The sequence below is a fragment of the Lepisma saccharinum genome, chromosome 2 (genome assembly GCF_977018435.1).
Source record: "Lepisma saccharinum chromosome 2, izLepSacc3.1, whole genome shotgun sequence".
Taxonomy (NCBI): Eukaryota; Metazoa; Arthropoda; class Insecta; order Zygentoma; family Lepismatidae; genus Lepisma; species Lepisma saccharinum.
The window spans coordinates 213,074,442-213,095,838 of NC_139230.1; the positions used below are offsets into that span (position 1 = coordinate 213,074,442).

The following is a 21,397-nucleotide window of genomic DNA, read 5'->3' on the forward strand; positions in this document are numbered from 1 at the left end:
CCCACTTCATTTTTTATTTTTTTGTGTGGTTATGTCTAAAGTCTTGTTTACGAGACGGATACCTGTGAGTAACGTAGAGGAACTCTTGGCAAGAATCCTTGCAGCCTGTGATCTGGTCCGAACAACTCATGGGATATTAGAGTGAATGCGACAGAGATTATTGCGACGCTGTCATGCCTGTATCGAGGCATGGGGGTGTCACTTTGAACAACTGCTGTAATGATGGCTGCAGTTACTACTCATTAAAGCCACTACAGCGATTCTTCAGTGTTTGGTTTCCGCTTCCCCAGACATCTTTTATGGTTCCCCTCCGCGTCGTGCGTGGTTGCCAGCCTTTCGAAGGTTTTTGGCTTGTAACTTTTGACTGGGGCATTTCCGGACCAGGGTTCCCTGTCTCACTTTGTTGCGTTTGTTCCCTTCCATTATCCCTGCAAGTCTGTAACACGGTCACACAAACACCCTGTATACTTCATTATATGCTTTCAATTAACGTACCAGAGGAAATAGAAAATAACATTCCTTGAGATTAGATTTCTTCTGCAAAATAGATTGGTTTTCTCTGCCGGTTTTTCGTGAATGTGAAAGTGTCGAAATATGTTGTCTTATTAGAACATTCATTTAGATTGGGAGTTTATTCAATTGATACTGGCCAGTGCACATAACATTTGTGAGGAAGTAATTATGCAAGAATGATATTTTCCTTTACAGCACTGACACGCACACAAACATAAATTTAAAATAATAATGAAGTCATCTACGATATGATTAACCATATAAAAGACGCTGAAAATAATAGTAACAGGCATGAGCACAAATATTATATGTTTCATTTTACTTCGCTTTTCTGAAAGTTTTGGATAATCGCGAACATGGTGATATGATGAATGGACAATCACAAGGACAAAACACAACATTAGCCCCGAATGGGGATTATACTGACAGTGGGTTTAGGTGCCCGAGCCTCGTTATCAGGAATCAAGTTATATTACATTACTGTCCGATTCAAAATCTCTCCCCGAAAGCACTGATGATAAATATCAATTAACAGCTTAGTGTTCGCGGGTGATAAAACAGTAAATGTATCGAGAAAGTGTTACTATTTTGAAGTACCTACAGTTATCTGCTTTACTCCTCGTAAAATACACAACTATACTCTATCCCCGGAATCTGTGTAGCAAGGACGCGCATAGCTGCAGAGAAAGGGGGAATCGAGTGGGCAGAGCGAAGCAGTACACTCTGCTGCGAAGGCTGGTAACTGTAACGGCAGTCGCTTCCCGCCCTCCACGCAGTCCCGTTCCCTCTCACGTGTTCATTGGTGGAGCTGTCTCACGTTACTACTTGCGCAGACGCTTGTTTTCGTTCGCTTGCTCCAGATATAACTGGGACAGGGTATAGGCACTTTATGTTGTTGTTTTTTTCATTTGAAATAAAGTAATATTTCCAACCAGTAAATCAATGCCAATGAATAAGAATAAGCGAGGGCATGTTTCGTTAAATTCAGAAAATTCTTTTACGAAGAACCGCGGTGGTAGGGTAGTAGGGCGCTGACTGCCATGCGGGAGAACACAAGAGTTCGGTACCCAAAATGGGTGATCTCATTTGGGAATTTTTCTTACATAAAGCGGCTCTAAGGCTCGCACAGCCTCTAATCAATGGGTGCCTGGAGGCAGAAAGTAATGCTGGTCACATGCCTTTATGACACATGAGATAGCTTTACCTATAGTTTCAATAAAGCGAGCAAACAGGTACGGTGCACGGAGTAACACTTTACCTTAATGCTCACGGTGCATGTAACCATGGGCGTCGTCACAAATTTTTGTACGGGGAGGTCAGGCCATTTATAAAACTTGAATAGTAGAAATTATAACAATAATTAGTATCATGGTTATGATTATTATACAGTAAATACTATTATAAACTAATAAAAATAAACCAATTTTATTCCAAATACATATTATTATATCGTTGGGAAGACTATTATACTTGATCCAACAGATGAGTGAAAATCCAGCAAAAGTGTATTTCTTAACCTTTTTACATTTCATACAATTCGTGTACTGGAATGCATAGTTATTCTATTTTGTTAATAACGTAACGTAACTTGTTTCCTCTATTTTACACACAATTGTTTCCACCTACTATAGTCATTCTATAGCCGTGGTGGTCTAGCCGGAAGGGCGTCTGACTGGCACACGGGAGACCCGGGTTCGATTCCCGGGGTGGATGATCTGAGGTCGGAATTTTTCCGGCCTTGTCCCCGCTCACCCAGCCTCAAATCAATCGGTACCTGGGGGGGGGGGCAACGCCAGCCGGAGCGTGGTGCTGATCACATCACCTCCAAAGTGGCCGAGATCGAGAATGTGTGGAGCAATCCCCTAAAATGTGCCTTCATTGCACGGGGAAATTTACCTTACCTTTACCGACTTTGGTTACTCTGTTCAAATACTAACTGAACTTTGTTATTAACAATAAAAATAACAAGCTTTCTGCTTTTTTGCAACTTGAAATGAACTATGTCAATTTCCAGGGGGAGTCGGAAACCCCCTTCTCCCCCCTCCCGAGGTCCATGAATGTAACCAGTTACTTTTGGGTTCCGAGTTGTGTAATATGTTACTTCCCTCGAGTAACTTACCCAACAATGCTAATCTCCAAAGCCTCCTCAGCAAACCAAGATCGATTCGGATCCACATGAGGCGTTAAGAGGCCAAGCTTCCTTGATCAAAGGTGAATGAGGAAAGGCCCTCGTTAATTAAGGATATGAACTGCTGGGAGGTGAACCTGGAACTTTTCCCGAACAATGCAAATTCTGCAGTCAATGAATCGTAAATGTAAAAATAAAAGCTATAAATTCTTTCTGGTGCTATTAAAATATTTTATGAACTACTTGCAAAGCCGAACGTGCCGTTTCTTTGACGTCAGCAAAACAGAGCTTTAGATGTTGAACAAGAATTGCGTCGTTTGATCCGCATAGGCTTCACAGTAAAGAGAAAGTGAAAAACCTGGAACAATGGGCAGTCAACCTGCTATCGTTCCCAAGGCCAAAATAACAGGAAGCCATCAATCGAAAAGTGGAAACACCAACCTTTCCAGGTGTTTCGTACAGCTCAAGAATGACAAAGTATTTTAACATTTTTCGCTACTAAAGTGCAGAAATTCTTTCGTGAAGCTAGGGTTTGGCATTCTTGTTAATAGAGCTCAAATAAATATTGTGTCTGACGCAGGGTGGATAAAAAAAAATCACGTTTTTTATTTAAAAAACGCGCTTAATGTATGGTTTTTGACACCATACATATATCTACATGTTTTTTTATAGAAAGGCTTTTTATTGTAAACAACCCTGTAAAATATTTGAATAATTTGATTAAAGCAAATAAAAAATTACACGTCAATATAATTTTTTTCTGTTTCTGATACTGTATATATGAAACTAACTCTGGAAATGTTTGTTGGGTCTGTTAATGAAACCATAATAATTTCAGTAACTTTTCTTTCAGAGAAAAAACATTCTGGGTGTACTATATAATTGTAACAAAATATTTTTGAGTTTTTGTAGATGAGTTTTGGTGATCTTTTTAATGATAGTTTGCAAAATATCAGCTGCCGTATTTATTAATAGTTTAATGATAATTAATCTATTTAAAGTTTAACATTATTAGTATTCTGTGCATTATTCTACACAAAATGTTTGTTATTTTTGTCTACACAAATTATTGAATTTTAAATCAAGAGAAATTTACGTGTGTTTACAGTAAACATATGTTTCCTTTGTATGAGCATCATCCCATCAGTACATACAGTTTGTTTCCTATCTCTTCATTTTTTAGAGCCTAATAAACACCATTAAATGATTAAGAGATTAATGTAATTTCACCAAAAGTGATTCTGATGTTTACAAAATCCTTATGTACAGTATTCTATAAATTATTTGTTTACAGTGTTTCAAATCAGTGATTTTTTTTTTAAATCAACTGATTAAAATCAATCCACCTTTGTCCGACGTAACAACATTCGGGGATAACAATTTTAGATACTTCAGTTTTTTCAACAGGTGTACTGTAGGAACAAATTTACGGCCGGAGACAGATTTATAATTTTATATTTAACATAAATAAAGACGCTGAAAATAATGTTAACAGGCAAGAACATATAGATTTGATGTTTTATTTTACTTCGCTTTTCTGCCAGTTTTGGGTAATCGCGAAGATGGGTGATAAGATGAATGGACAATCACAAGGACAAAACACAACATAAATCCGCTGAGGATTATACTGACAGTGGATTCAGGCGCCAGAGCCTCGTTAGTCTCAGGGTTCAATTTATACTACCAATATATCAAAAAGTATATCAATAAGATACAAAACAGGCCAAATAAGTATTTTTTATCATACTAAAGTGCACCAAATTTGGTATAAATCCGTGCAAGTATGAACATTGTGGAGGGCTCAAAGGCGACTGGCCCTTTGGTGAATATTCACCCCTACCTTCATACCTGTAGCTTTACGAGAATCAATGGAATTTCCCCAATGGAAATTTTTCAAATACCGCATTGAATTCAATTCTTCTTTGGTGCAATTTTTGTTCATGAATCTTTAATTTTTCAGTACCGGATGTGTAAGTCGTGCCTCGTTCATAAGGCAGCACAATCAAATGAAAGCAAACAGAATATAAGTACAGACAATAGAAATATCAACATGACCTTGACGAGCAACTTCGTGCCACGGGATCAGACAAACTAACGTTCCGGAGTCGTAAACTATGAAAATGAACAGCGGTGGTTTAGAACGGTAAATAAGGTTTTCTTTTACTACTAATGTAGTTATTATTCTATAATAAATACATTCTACGAGTTATAAGTTGGGAATTAGGTGTTTGGTTCCTGTGTGTGTATCTACCATGGCGTCAAATCCGCATTGTTTCTATTCGATTCTTAGGGAACTGTCCATGTAACACTAACGACTTTATTATTGAAAATACTCTCAATGGCGAAACATATAATCTCAGTGTTGGTCAACTCACGATCTCGCTACTGAGTGTCAGGTTCGACACCATTAGCCAAAAAATCGAAGAAAAGGGACGCAGAGATAGAAAGAAACCACACAAAAACTTCACACGAGTCGTGTTGCGAGACTGATAACGTGTCGGTCCCTACCTCCACACTCCGTACGTGCTTCAAGGCACGGTGCAATGCACTTCTTACCTTTTAAAAATCAACATTTTTTAGGTCGAGGTTTTTTCAGGTGAGGAGCTAAAGCTCGAGCCCACTGATTTTAAGCATTATTATAATGAACACAATATTTAAACTGGGTTTCGGGACAAACATTTGGAAACAAGACTGAGAAAAAATATTTTGTTTTAGATTATGGATGACATGTGGCATTTGGAAGTGTAAAGTGTATTAACAATATTAATGGATAATAGTTAATAACATAATTCCAGAAAAAATAGGGCGTGGTTGTGCTAAACAACAAAAATATATTTTACATTCTGTCTATTAATGCGAAATATAATTGCAAATTGTCCTTATGCTAGCTAAAAGTAATGAAACGTGCAAAAACCTTGAACACATTCACATGCGATTTGCGAACAGGAAATGGAAAAAAGACGGAAATGATGCTCGAAGCTATTTTAGAGAGATTGCGTTGGAATTGAAAGGAAAACAAGAATTTTGTGAAGTAGAAGGAAATGACGCACATTCTCTTCTCTCCTGCTGAAACACGTGTTTAACACAAATATAAACACTCATGACAAGCCTTGAGTTTAGTCCATATTCTTCTCTCCTGCTTCCATTTTGTTTAATAATGCAAGATTTGTAACTGCAACTGCATGTGGAATTTGCACCACTGGGCTCCTTTATTGGAAGCATAACCCAATGGAAGCGGTAGTGATTTTAGCTAATGACACGAATTCTTCGTTTATGCAATGAATCGTTGTCCAATGGTAACACTGTTAAGCCTTGTTTCTGTGTTTAATAAAACACTAAATTGCTCACCGAGGTAAAAATGGTAAGTGTTAGTGTCTAGTGAATCGTTGTCGTTTAATGGTTGTGGTTTGATAAACTCATTTTTATCAATCAGCCACTCTGCTGTCGTGGTTATTCTCCGATAACGATAATTCGACATGAAATAATCACACAGAAAGGCAAACGCACTAGGTAACATACAAGCCCAATTACATTGTTCTCAATAAGGCTATTGGCATGATACTCCTTCGATAGGGTGCTACTGCTGTAAGTACGATATCCAACAGCAAAAGCCATTCGTCCGTGTCATCTGCGAATGTGTGTCGCACGTTTGCACACATACACGATAGTAAATGACGTTTTTTCAAGGGCCCTTAGCGTCGAAACGGGAAATCAGGAACCAAAAAAATATTATGAAGTGTTATTCGTCTTGATGTCTCTCTATACGCTAACCATTAGGCTACTACCACCTCGGTGGCCGAGCGCGGTGAGTGTAGATGTCGAGGGTTTAGTTCATCAATTACATCTATAGTCACCATTCACGCTAGCCTAGATAGAAGAAAAGCGACCAAAAATAAATATAGAAAATACATCATAAAGAAAACCTATATATTCGACTTCTACATTAGATCAAGGCATATCGTACGCGACACGTGCAGGTTGAACTATAGATAAATAAAACAAATCGAGCTTGAAAACTTACGGCAGCCTAACTATAACTCGAGTTGGTTTTGGTTATACTTGGCCGCTAATATATTAGCACACTGCGACTCAGGAAGTTAATAAGGGAAACGTGTCGGTAGTAAACTATGTTCTTACGTAAGCAGCACAAACTACGTATACACATTTATTGATTTTGCTCCCACATGCTGCCTTACGTCTCACCGTAATGACGGGAATAAAGGGAAGAAAAGCATTCAAGTAGCGGATATCAGGCAAAAATAAAATGAAGTGAAATACTAGAAAAAAATTCAATGTATACAATGTATCAATTATTTCTTTTAAAAAATATGCATTAGCGTACACAGTATGGAGGTTTTACGTGCTAACATCCGCTACTTTCCCATCTTACCGACTTCTTGTCAGCATAGTGGTGGACTGTCGTTTCAACGTTAAAAATGGCCATAAATAAATGCGCAAGTAAAAGTAAACCGCGATGCTGCAAGTTCTTCGACCCACGTTCATTGATGGTCATAATAAAACGTCAAACCCGTAAAATCAACATCGTATTCAGGGATTGAACCCACGACCTCCGACATGGGAGTGCGAACAGTCATGCGTTCATTATTGTTGTATTGCAAAACTAATAATCTCTTCGTTTAATTTAATGTTTTAACCTTCAGGTTGGCGTAGAGTAGCGAGGGGAACCCACTGGCTTATAAGTTATACGCGATAGTTGCCCACTTTATTGAATATTGATAATTTATTGAATTGTAGAAAACAAACAGCTTACATTTATAACGAACGTTACAAGAAACAACTTTCAGTTAGTATTAGCAAGGAATGTGCAAGATAGAGCACCTACAAATCTATAAGTGAAGGAAAACTTGAGTTATTTCGAAAAGTACAGCATAAAATAGAGAAAAATAATGGCAGTTTTCGTTGAATGAGGTGGGTACTAGTTGTAACAAAATACAAGAAATTGTAATGCCTTACGGTATATTAATCACCTTTGTATGTAAACTTGAATGAAGTAAGTAGTTGAGAGTTTTCTCTCATCTGGACTATCAGCCAGGAGGCTTCCCCAAGGGTAACAATATAAATAGTACATTAGTAGTAGATGTAGTAATAGTAGTGTATTAATTAATTTTATGCCCAATGATCTGGCTCCCGTCTTGTCCGACTCTCTGTTTTAACTACTTTGTTACACCAAGAAGAGAAAAAGAACATAGGCTTCGAAACATACATCCTGAAGCATAGCCCATTCAATAAAGGTTTCATGTCGGGAATATTTCCGTAAAAGCTGAATTTTGTTCAGTTGTTAGAACACTATAGTGGAACCACAAGGAAAGAAACATGCGCAGAACCTCATCGCGCTGGCGGGGAAGGAGCCTTCATCCCTGCTCACGTCAGTGTTGCCAGACCTATGGATTTCTCGGGAGAATTCCTTAATAAACTATTGCTATGGAACCTCCAACGGCCTGTTCAAAAACAAGTTTCCTGCTCATCTTACTTGAACATGGAGGGGAAAGATAGAGTGGAACTCCACTCAGCCATGAAAAGTGCTGATTGAACTGTGAAATTATGCCAAAATGATATTTAATTGTTCTAGGACATTATTATTTTATTACTATTACTATTTCTAGATGGTTGTATTTTATCCCATCCGAAAATCTATTTCTATTTTAGTTATTTTACGTCGCATCTGTGTCTCTACGCTTAAGTACGACAATATGGATGAATGAAAAACTGATGAAATGGATCGATTGACACAAACACAGTGAAACGTCCATGCCTTACTAGGTAGAAACACTGCCTTCGTAGAGTGGGCAAATTATTTTATACATGTATGTGTATGTGGTGGGGGGGTGTTGTGTGTGTGTGTGTGTGTATTTCTAGCAGATGGGGAGGATAGGTGGCACCCTAGCATAAGCGTTGCTATCTTCAATTATTGAGGAAGACATGCTGTCTAATTCACCAAATATATTTCACATATGTAATGCATTTTCTCAGTATGGTGCAGTACACGTGCCCACCCCTAACGATAGCTGTACACCGAACACCAGCAGAAGGCAAATTAATTTGTTATTGTTAGCATTCGACTTGAAAGTTTGTGGAAAATGAATGTTGACATTAAAGTACCTATTATTTCAGACGTATGAGTTGATTTCAGTCACAATAATTAACATCCATTATTATAATAGGGATGTAGGAACGTGATAATTTCAAACTCAAGTGGTGTTTTCTGAGAGGTCAACATTATTACGGGGTAATATGCCTCGTTTACCCGCCTGATAAAAATACATGGTTTTCCCCTCGCTGGAAAAATAATCTGTGGACGTGCCATTGCTCTCCAGTGCGCATGTCTATGACGCCGCCCCCCGCCTCCGAGAACGTTGTTCATCCGCTACTATTAGATCATTGGATTTTGTAGCAGATCTTCTGGTTTCCCAAGGAACAATCTCCCGATTTTTTCAAGTCTGACCTGGCAACACTGCCCCGAGCACCGATAACGGCAGGGAAGATGCGCGAACGCTTTTGACGGAAGGTTTTTTTCCATGTGGTCGAGCTATACTAGTAGTGCAAAATTACAAAAATCCTCGCTGTGCTCCCCCCCCCCCCAAGCACCTCCCAAACATCATTTTCGCAGACTCTCAGTTATTGACCTAGATCTCCGTAACAAATGGTCATAGGCAGGTAATTTTTTTTAGTCTTAATCCTTATTAGAGGGGCTACAAAAACGATTCTGTTTAATTTTTCGATAATGTTGGTGGTTTTGCCGTAATTTAAAAAATAATCTTCAAAAAGTGATTTTTTTTCTAGTACTTCCTGAAGTTTTTGTCTTGTAACTTTTGAACAAATTAAATGACAAAAAGAGACATGTTTAGTCGAGTAGCAAATCGCCATCTGCGTGCTGATGGCCCCTATCTTGAAAAGAGTCCGCCATATTGGATATTTTTGATTTGATATATCTGGGGAACGGTGGCACCTGTCAACTTCAGGATTTTTCAGAAATGCTCCAAATAGTGTAAACTTTCATAATATATCCATAAATCAATTTTTGAAAAATTAAAATAGTGGTCTTGTAGAAAAACTCACTATAATACTTTATGTGAATAACTAACTCCCTAGCCTTCTTAAACCCGAAGGTTCATGGCTGCAGCAACACAGGCCTTCAATCTTTCCCTATCTTGAGCAAGTTCTATATACTCTTTTCCATCCCTACCGATTTCTCTTAGGTCCATCTCAACGTTGTCCCTCCATCTTCGTCTTGGCCTTCTTACAGGTCTCTTACCATCGGGTTTCCCAACAAGAATCCTGTAAACTCCTCTTTCCTCTCCCATTCGTGCCACATGGCCTGCCCACCTAAGTCTTCTTGATTTAATCTTTCTAATAATATCTGGAAATGAATACAAATTATGTAGTTCTAAATTATGTAACCTTCTCCACTCACCCGTCTCTTCATCCCTTTTAGGCCCAAATAGTTTCCTAAGGATCTTATTTTCAAATACTCTCAATTTATGTTCCTCTTTCAATGTAAGGGACCAAGTTTCACATCCATATAATACTACAGGCAAAATTACTGTTTTGTATATTTTAACTTTTAGTTTCTTAGATATTAAACGAGAAGACAAAAGTTTATGAAGAGAGAAGTAACATGCATTTCCTGAATTAAGCCTACTTTTTATTTCCTCTTTAATATAATTTTCATTTGTTAATATTACTCCTAAGTATTTGAATTTGGAAACTGGTTCAAACGAGTTGTTATCAATAATTAGATTTTGATTATTACCTAACACTTGGTTTCGGCCTGTAAGCATATATTTAGTTTTCTCTTTGTTAACTTCTAAACCTATCTCTTTAGCAGTTTTGAAAAAATATTTTAGCATTATTCTTAATTGTATTTATATCCTCCCCTAATAAATCTACATCATCTGCATATGCTAACAACTGAGTCACACAGTTTAATTCTAGTCCTTCTTTAGTTTCTTTTACCTTCCTAACAGCATATTCTAAGGCAAAATTAAAGAGCAATGGAGATAATGCATCTCCTTGTTTTAACCCATCATGAATTGTAAATTTGTCAGACACATTAATACTCACACGAATTTTACTTTCTGTTTCACTGGTGCATATTTTTATCATACTAACAAGCTTCTTAGGTATTCCAAACTCTACTAATATATTATATAATTTATCTCTTTTGACCGAATCATATGCTTTTTTGAAATCAATGAATAGCTGATGGACATTTTGATTATATTCCAACTTTTTTTTCAAGTGTCTGTCTGATGTGAAAAATTTGATCCGTAGTTGATCTGTTACGTTTAAATCCACATTGATAATCTCCTATAATTTCATTAGCATATGGGGTTAGACTTGTTAAAAGAATGTTAGATAATATTTTATATGTTGTTGAGAGTAGAGGAATTCCACGTTAATTATTGCAGTACATTTTATCACCTTTTTTAAACACAGGAACAATTATGGATTCTTTCCACTGTTGAGGGATTTCTTCTTTATTCCATATTAAACAAATTAATTTATGAATTTGACATATTAATGAATTTCCACCATATTTAATTAACTCAGCTGGTATTAAATCAATGCCAGGTGCTTTGTTATTCTTTAGCCTTTTAATAGCACCTTTAACTTCAGTCAAGTTAGGTTCTGGAACTAAAGGTTCTGCTGTGTGGACTTCATTTACTTCTGATTTATCTCCTACATGGACATTTAAAAGGTCATTAAAGTAGTTCTTCCATCTATTTAGAATATCGCTTGGGTCAGCTAGAAAATTTATGTGAATAACTCCGAGTTAAAAGTCATAATAATTCTCGAACCGTACAATAGTAGTATTGTATATTTGGTAACGTTACGAAATATTTGTTAGAAGACTTTAGATGAACTGAACCCTTAAAATACTATTTTTTGTATTTATAAATTTACCTTAAATAAGATTTTTAAGAGAAATTCAATTTATGTACAACCCAATTTGATTTCTGAAAGTAGAAGTAATTGAAATTCTATTAAATTGTTTTATTATTTGAAACAAAAAAACATTCATTGTAATTGATGATACAAAAATACTGACATTTGTTTTACAAAATATTTTGTAATGAATTTCTCATTAGGCTACATCGGTTCCCTTTTTGATCAGGTTTTAAATTCAAAACCTTCACATTTGGATAATATAATACAGGTAGGATTTCCCATTCAACACCAAACACCTATACATTATCCTGGGAATCTCTGGAGCAATCCCGTGCATAACGCAAAAGAAGGGGAGAAAGCGAGCAAAGCAGTACACACTGATGCAAACAGCTGGTAACTGCAGTCCCTTTTGCCCATTCACGCAATCCAGTTTCCTCGCAAAATTTCATTGTTCGGGCCCCTCTTGGGCAGAGACTTACTTTCGTTCGTTTGTTCCATTGATTCCCGGGACAGAGTATAGTACGTACTCTGTGCTTAGTTGTAATGGTATTGAGCGTGAAAAACCCACTGCAGATTGCACAAAGTTTTTATGTATAAAAATAAGTGTTTTTTTTTTCATGAAGGCTCTTTCCCAGGTGAACAATGTGAAGTTCTCTCTCAATTTAAGTTGTTACACTGAGAGTTTAGGGCTTCTTTAGTTCCTTGCACGCACTAGTCAAATTGAGATATCTTGAGTCAGGTTCTGTGTTACAATTGACAAGGTATACATCCTTATGCAGTTTGTTGAGTACATAGGTTGTAGTCTGATGGGGATGTGCTGTTTTCCTCACATTCAAGCTTTACTAAATATATCCATTGTATCAAATAAGAAGGAATTTTGGTTTGCTCCAGAGTTTCTAACTAGGCTTCTCCAGTAAGAACACCGCCATGCATTTTAAGGCAGTCATTTCAAGGTTGAGCCTTCGAACATGATGACTCTCTTATCGTCTTCATATAGTTGACCCAGTTCGATATCTTGAATACATGTGTACGTATATTCAATATCAATATGCCAAAGTTGGAACTGTAGCGTTTTCAGAAGATTTACGGTTTTTTGAGTGACGTCAAACCTATGTCACATCATTACGACTTATTTAGTCATTAAGAAACAAAAACAGCAGTGCTGTTGCATCACATGAATGGGTTGAAGTTTGGTTATCCACTCATTGCTATCAACTCATCTAGTTCATAACATGTCAACAGGACCTCCCTAATGACGCAGTGGTAGCGTCGTCGCCTTGTAATCAAGGGGTCCCGGGTTCGATACCCGGTGGAGGCACAAGTGGTTCGGATCCCACTTTAAACTGTAGGTCCAGTCCCGATTAGCCTTACTGTGCATAAAGTGGACTTAAAACACCAAATCAACAACAACATAACATGTCAACAACAGGTGATTTCTCTTCTTGAAAGTTCTTCATTAATCAGATCTTGAAGGCTGAAAGGTACTCAACTTAAGTAGCTCGCTCACTTTCTAGCTTTTCTAAACCCGAAGGTTTATGGCTGCAGCAACACAAGCCTTCCAACTGCCCATATCCTGGGCAAAATCAATCCAATCTTTTCCATCCTGACTGATTTTCTTTAGGTCCATCTCAACGTTATTCCTCCATCTTCGTCTTCCTACAGGTCTCTTACCATCAGGTGGCTAACATTCATCAATTACAATGAATGCTTTTTTGTTTCAAATATTAAAACAATTTAATAGAATATAGTGAGTTTTTCTACAAGACCACTATTTTTATTTTTCAAAAATTGATTTATCGATATATTATGAAAGTTTACACTATTTGGAGCATTTCTGAAAAATCCTGAAGTTGACAGGTGCCACCGTTCCCCAGATATATCAAATCAACAATATCCAATATGGCGGACTCTTTTCAAGATGTCGATTTGCTACTCGACTGAACATGTCTTAAGTGGTATAACAATTGATTCTACCAAGTCTCATGCTTTTATCGAAAAGTCAATGATTCCGGACTTAACCGCCGGACTGTGATAAGTAGGGCTCGGAAGTTAGGAAAAATCATTTCCCCCCCCTAGTGTCCGAAGACGAGGCCCAACATAATATATGTTCATTTTGGGTCATTGTAGGCCATAAAAGGTTGGGTTTTTTTGTCCTTTTTTGCCTTTTTCGGCGTTTTTTGGCTTATGGGTCCTTTTTTAGGTCTTAACGGCTTTTTTTTGCAACTTAACCTTCTTTCGACTACGTTTTTACTGCCCATTCTCAATTCGAATCATCATCAGTTCATCACCTCTTAAACATCCTATCTGTAGTAAAGAAATAAAACAAAAGAAATAAATAATTATATTTGAACCATCCCTGAAGCGAGGGAAAATCATTTTTGGACGACTGAAGCAAGTACGGTACAAGGTCCTTTAACCGTAAATTGTCTGAAAGGTAGCGCTGTAAGTGGCAACGTTCTCTTGTTTTGAAGCTTTCAGTTCTCTCGCACTGTATGCTCCATACCACCAGAATTTTTTTATTTTTTTATTCATTAAATATGTAATTAAAACTGAAGATATTAATTAATTTGGATCACATTCATACGTCTTTTTTTTCTCGTTTTAGGTCCTTTTTCTTTTACATTTTTAGGTCTTTTTATGGCAATTTATAGGTCTTCAACCTCCGAGCCCTAGTGATAAGACACACCTTTTTGGTGCTGTCCTCCATTTAGACACATTTTATGGCGCTTCTTTGATTAAAATATATTAAAACTGATATCATTTTAAAGCTTATAAATCAGGCTACAACTTTTATTGTAAACAATTTTTTGTCATTTAATTTGTTCAAAAGTTACAAGGCAAAAACTTCAGGAAGTACTAGAAAAAAAAACACTTTTTGAAGATTATTTTTTTAAATTACGGCAAAACCACCAACATTATCGAAAAATTAAACAGAATCGTTTTTGTAGCCCCTCTAATAAGGATTAAGACTAAAAAAGATTACCTGCCTATGGCCATTTGTTACGGAGATCTAGGTCAATAACTGAGTGTCTGCGAAATTGATGTTTGGGAGGTGCTTGGGGGGGGGGGGGGAGCACAGCGAGGAGTTTTGGGATTTTGCACTACTAGTAGTGTTCTAACAACTGACCAAAATTCAGCTTTTAGGGAATTATTCCCGACATTGGCCTTTTTTGGTCCATCATTGACTGAGCTAGCAGTGCAACAACATGGGATTTCCAGAAGATAACGCTTGTTGTTTGTTTGTTTCTTTATTCACGTACCACATGCCTTGGGAGAAGGTAAGAATATATTTTGCTTTTCAGTAACAGTGAATTCCATTCAGTATTACCATTCTCACTATCATTTCGTTTCAGCTGTATGTGTTCGTAGATTAAGGAAAAGAATACAAGCGGAAATTCGCGGTTATGTACTGCTTAGTTTTGGCTCGATGAGAAATGTTACAAAGGAGTCAGACATAAATATTCTCATAAACTGGTCGCGCGAGGGGAAGTTAAAATATGAAACTTTCTGCTACTGTAATGAAAGTCAAAGAAATAATGGAAAGTTACTTTCATACATTACTACAGTTTGGAAAAATTGGTGATCGTCTAAATTTTGATGATCATGTCACAGTATTTGGACAAGGAAAGTCTATGTGGCTTTCAATGCATTAATTATAATTACAGTACCACTTGATGTTCTCGCTGCCATCAAAATAAAGAAAAAACACATTTCTAATATGTCTCGGCACCTACGAATTGTAATAAATGCTAACTCACGTGCAGAAGCTGCTCTGAATGTGATTTCCATCTGCACACGAATCATTCGTTCAGTGTTCTCTCTGAAAACGGCATCCGAGACTCAACGCGATAAATTAGTTATCCACGACTTCCAGCGTTCAAGTCACGGGAATTTTGTGCTTCAGATAAACTAACGCACAAATAGCTACTCTGCATACGATGCAGATAGCCATGCAACTACTAGAGAAACTAGATGCTTCAAATCACAGTGACACATTCGTAAAGTTTCCGCCTGTTTGCCTGGAACTCATAAGACGGATGAGATTTCTATCGATTATCCTCGCAGGATTCAAGTGTCATCAATTAGCAGCTTGTATGTTTATGGAAGTTACTTCCGATAGCTAAGCAAACAACAATGTGTGACTGCAGCGTATGCAAACGGCTTTGCCATATCTTGTGGCTAGAAGCATAAAAATAAATCGCAGAAGCCTTGGAGGCGAGGTGAATGAAACATGCGAAAGTTGAAAATAAATCGTCACATACGCAAGCAGTGAAGCCTGTTCATCGAATTCAACCAATACCGCGTTATCTTCCACACATTGATCAGTCGTTCCTACAACTACCCCCTCACCAGGCTATCGTTTTTGAGTTTTGGTTCTAAGGTTTAAGTCCACTTTATGCACAAGAAGGTTAATCGGGACTGGACCTACAGTTTAAAGAGAGATCAGAACCACTTGTGCCTCCACTGGGTATCGAACCCGGGACCTCACCAACATATTGTTAGCATTATGTTTCGGATTTTTTTTTTTAAAAAAAAAAAGTATATTTTAATCCAGACGCCCCTTCATGAAACACAGGCGAATTACAGGTACAATTTTGTTAAGATATATTTTCCTGCCCAATATACGTATCTTCATTGGCTGCTCCTGATCGTTGGATCTTAACATTTGTGGTCGGTCCATCGTCACTTGTGCGAAAACAGTTGACATTCACTACAATTTCAAAAATATCATTAGGACGTTCCTTGGTTAGTCAATGCTGAATTTTTACTGCAGCGAAAGGATATAGCACAAATATAATCAGGATTTGGTGCAACAAAACAAAATTGAAATCCTTAACCATAGCTGTCATCGCGACAATTAGCACAGCACACTATACTTTGCATGAAGATAAAAAATTGATTTTCTTCTAGCTTCGTTTCTTTATTACACCATTCATTGCCAGAATCCCTCTATACTCATCCCGCTTTCTCTCTATCTCGGCGACATTATCTCAAATTTAAAAAAAAAGCAGGGATATGAAAAATTACTTTCTCCGAAATGAAATACGTAAAATAATGATTGGAAAGAACACTGAAAGTATGTATACTGGAGGGTTTCTAAGTGATATTGATTGATTGGTTTTATTTTACTTCGTTTTCTGCCACTTCTAGCTAATCGCAAAGATGAGGATGAGCAGTGATGTGATGGAATTGATGAAGGGACACTCACAAAGAACACCCATGACCAGGCCGGGATTCGAACCGGGGCCCTTGGCGTCGTATCGCGCTCTGCTAACCACTCCGCCACGGAGATTAACTGTCTAACTGATATAAATGAAGCACGAAACTGATTTACTTTGTTTTACTCTCGTGGTTTCTGAGTATGCCATGGCTTCTCAAGTAGAAATTCTAAAAATATTTAACTAGCAACAAAATCATGGAAACAGAGTTGGTACCATACGTCCAATTATGTTACTTTTTCAAATCCAAAAATTTCCTATACGAACACTATAACGTATATTCTCTCGTATATAACAATATATATTGAATGATTATCGTCTACAAAGTCAGGAATCCACCGAGAGAATTAAAACGCCGCGTAAAATAGAAATACAAATAAATATTACTGCAGCTTTGGGTACCCTAAAGGTAAAAACTTTTGAAACATGAAATAATTTAAATAAACTGCTCGTGGGTCGTCCTTTATCAAGCTGTTACCCATTGAACCTGTCATGGCATATCATTGAAAGCAAGCCAGGTAGGCACAAAGAAATACCTAGACTGCCATATTATGTGCAATATTCACTACGTGTTTCCAATTCTGTTCACCAATTTCCCTGATTTATATTTCATCTCACGTAGTGAACGACAATAAGATGCACTCAAAATAACTCATTATTTTAATCTATGTGCTTTCAAGATTTTAAAGAGCTACAAACTGAAAATACATGTTTTACCTACACATATAATACAGTTCACGAAGAACGTGGGTGGCGGGAGGCCTGCGAGTCGATCAATGTACGAACAGATTATTCAATATGACGTCGAGTAATATTCTCACATGAACAACTGAGAAATACTTTTATAAATATATCTTAAATTAACGTAAACGTAATAAGATGCAAGAAGAATGTTTATGATTGCTGTGTTGCATGAATGAGAAAAATTAAGAGTCTCACTAAATTCATTTGTGTAAAATAGAACTATCTAATTATCAATTTGAAAGAACTATGTGGAAAACGATATTTCGTTAAGTTCAGTCATGTAATTGGAAGTGAAAGAACAGTGTTGAATGTGACATAAATAGTCCACAAGAACTAAAGATATGAGTAGTATGGAGAAATAATATTAAAATATATGTAAAACGATCAGAAAATGTAAAAATCTGTCATTTCTATTATCAGATTGGCTGCATGTATCTAGTGCACTGTGAGTTAGCTAGTGCTGTATCAAAAAGTTGTGTAAATCTGAAATAGTTGAACAGAGAGGAGAAATGATAAAAGATCAATAACAATAAAAGGGAGTGATAAGCTAGGATACAAACGGGAAGAAACACAGTGTGGAATGACAGAAACATGCTTGTCTCTTTATGTTAAACTATTTGGCTCTTCACTGAACGGACAGAATAACACGGTCCCCTCTGCAAGTTCCAATTTGACTTGACAGTGCATGGGTCATTCACTAACTTCACAGGATTTAAATAACTTGGCATTCTACATAAAGAATTTTAAGGAACGTTACAACTACATTAGCTACAGGTTAATGTCTCAGTGAAGAGAGTAATCAGGTTCTAAAAAGGTTAGTACTGCAAAACCAACACTACCACCACCACCAGACCATAAGAACGAAATCGACTTACCTGACTCGAGAACAAGCGCCCAAGTGGAAGAAATCTGACAGAGTTCAAAACCAAAGCTTCCGGCAAGAGCAATCCAGTCAGCATCCAGAGGGGGGCTCGGATAGGAACAGGCGGCGAGGGCGTCAGGTTGAGGGAAGACGCCGGTAGAACCCTTCTCGTGTCTACAGTAGACCGAGAAGAGGAGGCCACACCACTGAGGATCTATGCTGAAGGTGATCATCTCAAGCTGGGCCGGGGGAGGATCACCACCACGCCACCACATGGGAACGACCTTCCTGCAGCACAATCGACAGTCACTCTGTTGTCTGTCTCTTCTAGCATTAGGCTACCGAAATTCCGGAATCGACACTATTTGCTATGTCAAGGTCATGCGAGCACACGGCATTTCGGTAATCTGAAAGGGCGCAGAAAAACCTTCCAACAGCGTGAGGTGGAATATCGCACTAACAGCCTATTTAGATAGACTTCTCACAAATGACCACTTGCAATGACCGACATGCGTGAAGAATGCGAGGAACAACAGAGGAACCGACTGATGAAAAATATACTTTCTTCTATGTACAAACTTGAAAACTTGACAGGCGGCCAGAGTTCTTTTGCAGAACTTTCCACACAAGGTAAGTCAACCAATCGTCCGAACAAGCTACACTCCGCAACATTGTTTACAGAACGGCAAAACAGCCATTTTGGTATCGAAGTTAGTGACCTTGACCCCTTTCAAGGAACTGGGTCCATTCTCAAATCAACACTGCGAACATTCCTTCTTCCCATAAGGTATCCCAGGTTGGTCGGAGAGTTCCACAAAGCACCTGCGAAGATGAAACCGTAAAAACAATCACATATATGGCCACAAACACTCATCAAGAACTACATAACAAACGAATTGACAGCTCATCTTAAGGCAGGTCAGTTATCATAACATAAATTTCATTTCCGCAAGTCAGCCCCAAACGATGAAGGCAATTTGCAAAGCGGAAGAGAGATGACACGAGAAGACAGGCAGACGACTCCAATTAACCCCCGCAACCGACAACTCGCTAGACGCAACTGAGTCAGCTGGTCGGCACAAAGATGGCGAACCCACCTTCCTAGAAAAATCAATAACGAACCAGTGGCGCCACCAGTCGTTGAACTCAGTAAATACTCTTCCTTTTTCCCGTTCTGCCGTGGTCTATTTTTAAAGTGGTCCGCAGCATGTTGCTCCAGGTTCGTAACACCTCATTATTCTACGTCCGTATTAATATCGTACAACAGAAAATACCCGACGCCGTAGAAACTTAATTCACCTGCGTGAAATAAGGCAAGAGAAGTAATAAAACTTATTTTCAAAGAAGCATTCTGTGCCAAAACGTCGTGTAATTTCACGAGCTGCATACAATACCAATAATGGACTGTGTCACATTAAAGTGAGAATGTAAATTATAAATTTTCATGATTTCTAGATGCAAACATATTATAAACTAAAGAAATGCAATTTCAACATCTACGCGAGTTTATTCCTGTATGCCATTTGCTCAGTAAAAATACACATAGATTATAAATCGGTTTGAAAGTTGGATAAATGTAGTCCTTTTCTTTAAAAAAAAAAAAAAGTATAATCAACCAAGTTACTTTTTTCTTCTGTGATAGTTGACAGTGTCTATGAGGTTCAGGACTCATCCCAAATGCAAGTCCGCAAAATCAAAAGCTCATTGAACTTGCACGATTTACCTTGTCTTTTACTTTTGCTGCTGCATACAGGACGAGGAGAGATTTAAGGAGCGACCCTTAAGACACCAAAATGTCTACCTCTCTTCCACGTAGTCCACCCTGGACTGCATTCTTCCGATTAACGAGGCTCTGGCGCCTGGATTCACAGCCAGTATAACCCTCTGTGGGACTGGTATCGTGCCTCCATATATATATTTGTGATTGTCCCAACATCCATCTTATCACCATTCATCGTCATCGTCGCGATTTGCCAAAAATGGCAGGAAGGCGAAGTAAAATAAACTAAATCAATCCACAAACGACGGGGAAAGAAAACAGGCTTAATTTCTTAACTTGCTGCAGTTAATATTACATTTCATATGAAAGCGTACATACATAACGCATGGAATTTTTGGCCAAGTGTACCGCAAGTCTCCTTTAAAATTTGTCATCACGACAGCAGCAAAATGTATACAAGTTTATTTTCGTTTCTGCGTATTTCGTGTACGGTTGGATTTGCAGTTTAAAGTGGGATCTCAACCCATGCAGTGTGCCCGCATCGTAAATCGAACCAGAAACCCCTTGATTACAATGCGACAGCCAGGTTAACAGCAGAGAGAACTAATACGCGAAACGACAACTTGAATATTGTGCTGGATATAGCGACGACAGGAAGCTCGCAACCTCCAGAAGGGTCACCCGCATCTCCCCTTGGAAACTGGGGCGCTCAATACATCCGTCTCATATCTTTACGCCTATCGTTTCTTCCACTGAACGTTTACAGTATAAACATTATGCTCCATTTTAGGATTTTCTCAACACAATAAAATGCAAAATCAACTCAATCAAGTACGAACTAATCAACGGATCCATAAAATGTAAGTAAAAAGCCTCTCTTTGGATAAACTTCCAAAACATGCTGCGGTAATAACGCACTTGTGATCTGTCCTCGCAAAATCCTGCGTGAAAATTAAAGAACAAAAGCGTTCAAAGAAGTTTAAGAACTTTATGTTTAAGCGGAGTATTTCGGAAATAACATATTTTTTAATGTAAAAGTAGTCATTCGTGTTGTAAATCCGATTATGCACTTTTCTAATAATCTGGGCCTCTTCCCACTTGCATTTTCTTATGCCTTCTTGAAAGTAATTCTCATTCCATGCAGAATACACTCACAAAACACGTGTCTGTGTGTGACACACTTCAGAAGTTATGAACGATCCTAACAAAGTTCAAGAAAGGGAAAGAAAAAAAAACTAGTCAGTAAAGCGGCGCTAAATAATAAATCAAAGTATCTTGTACTTAACGCAGTCACGAAAGAA

The 21,397-nt window shown here is 37.8% G+C and overlaps 1 protein-coding gene across 5 annotated transcripts in view; it reads right to left on the reverse strand.

The window, feature by feature from the left end:
* Positions 1–21,397, reverse strand: part of LOC145984301 (uncharacterized) — a 137,708-nt gene that overhangs the window by 87,470 nt on the left and 28,841 nt on the right. For 2 of the 5 annotated variants that reach the window (XM_083117944.1, XM_083117945.1), the window contains exon 2: positions 18,390–19,198. The exons of 2 other annotated variants lie outside the window; for them this stretch is intronic. In XM_083117944.1, the coding sequence (XP_082974070.1) occupies positions 18,390–18,651 (262 nt within the window). In that variant the 5' untranslated portion in view covers positions 18,652–19,198. Of the gene's footprint in view, positions 1–2,632; positions 2,748–18,389; positions 19,199–21,397 lie in introns of those variants that run through there. One more of the 5 variants, XM_083117948.1, reaches the window with a different exon arrangement.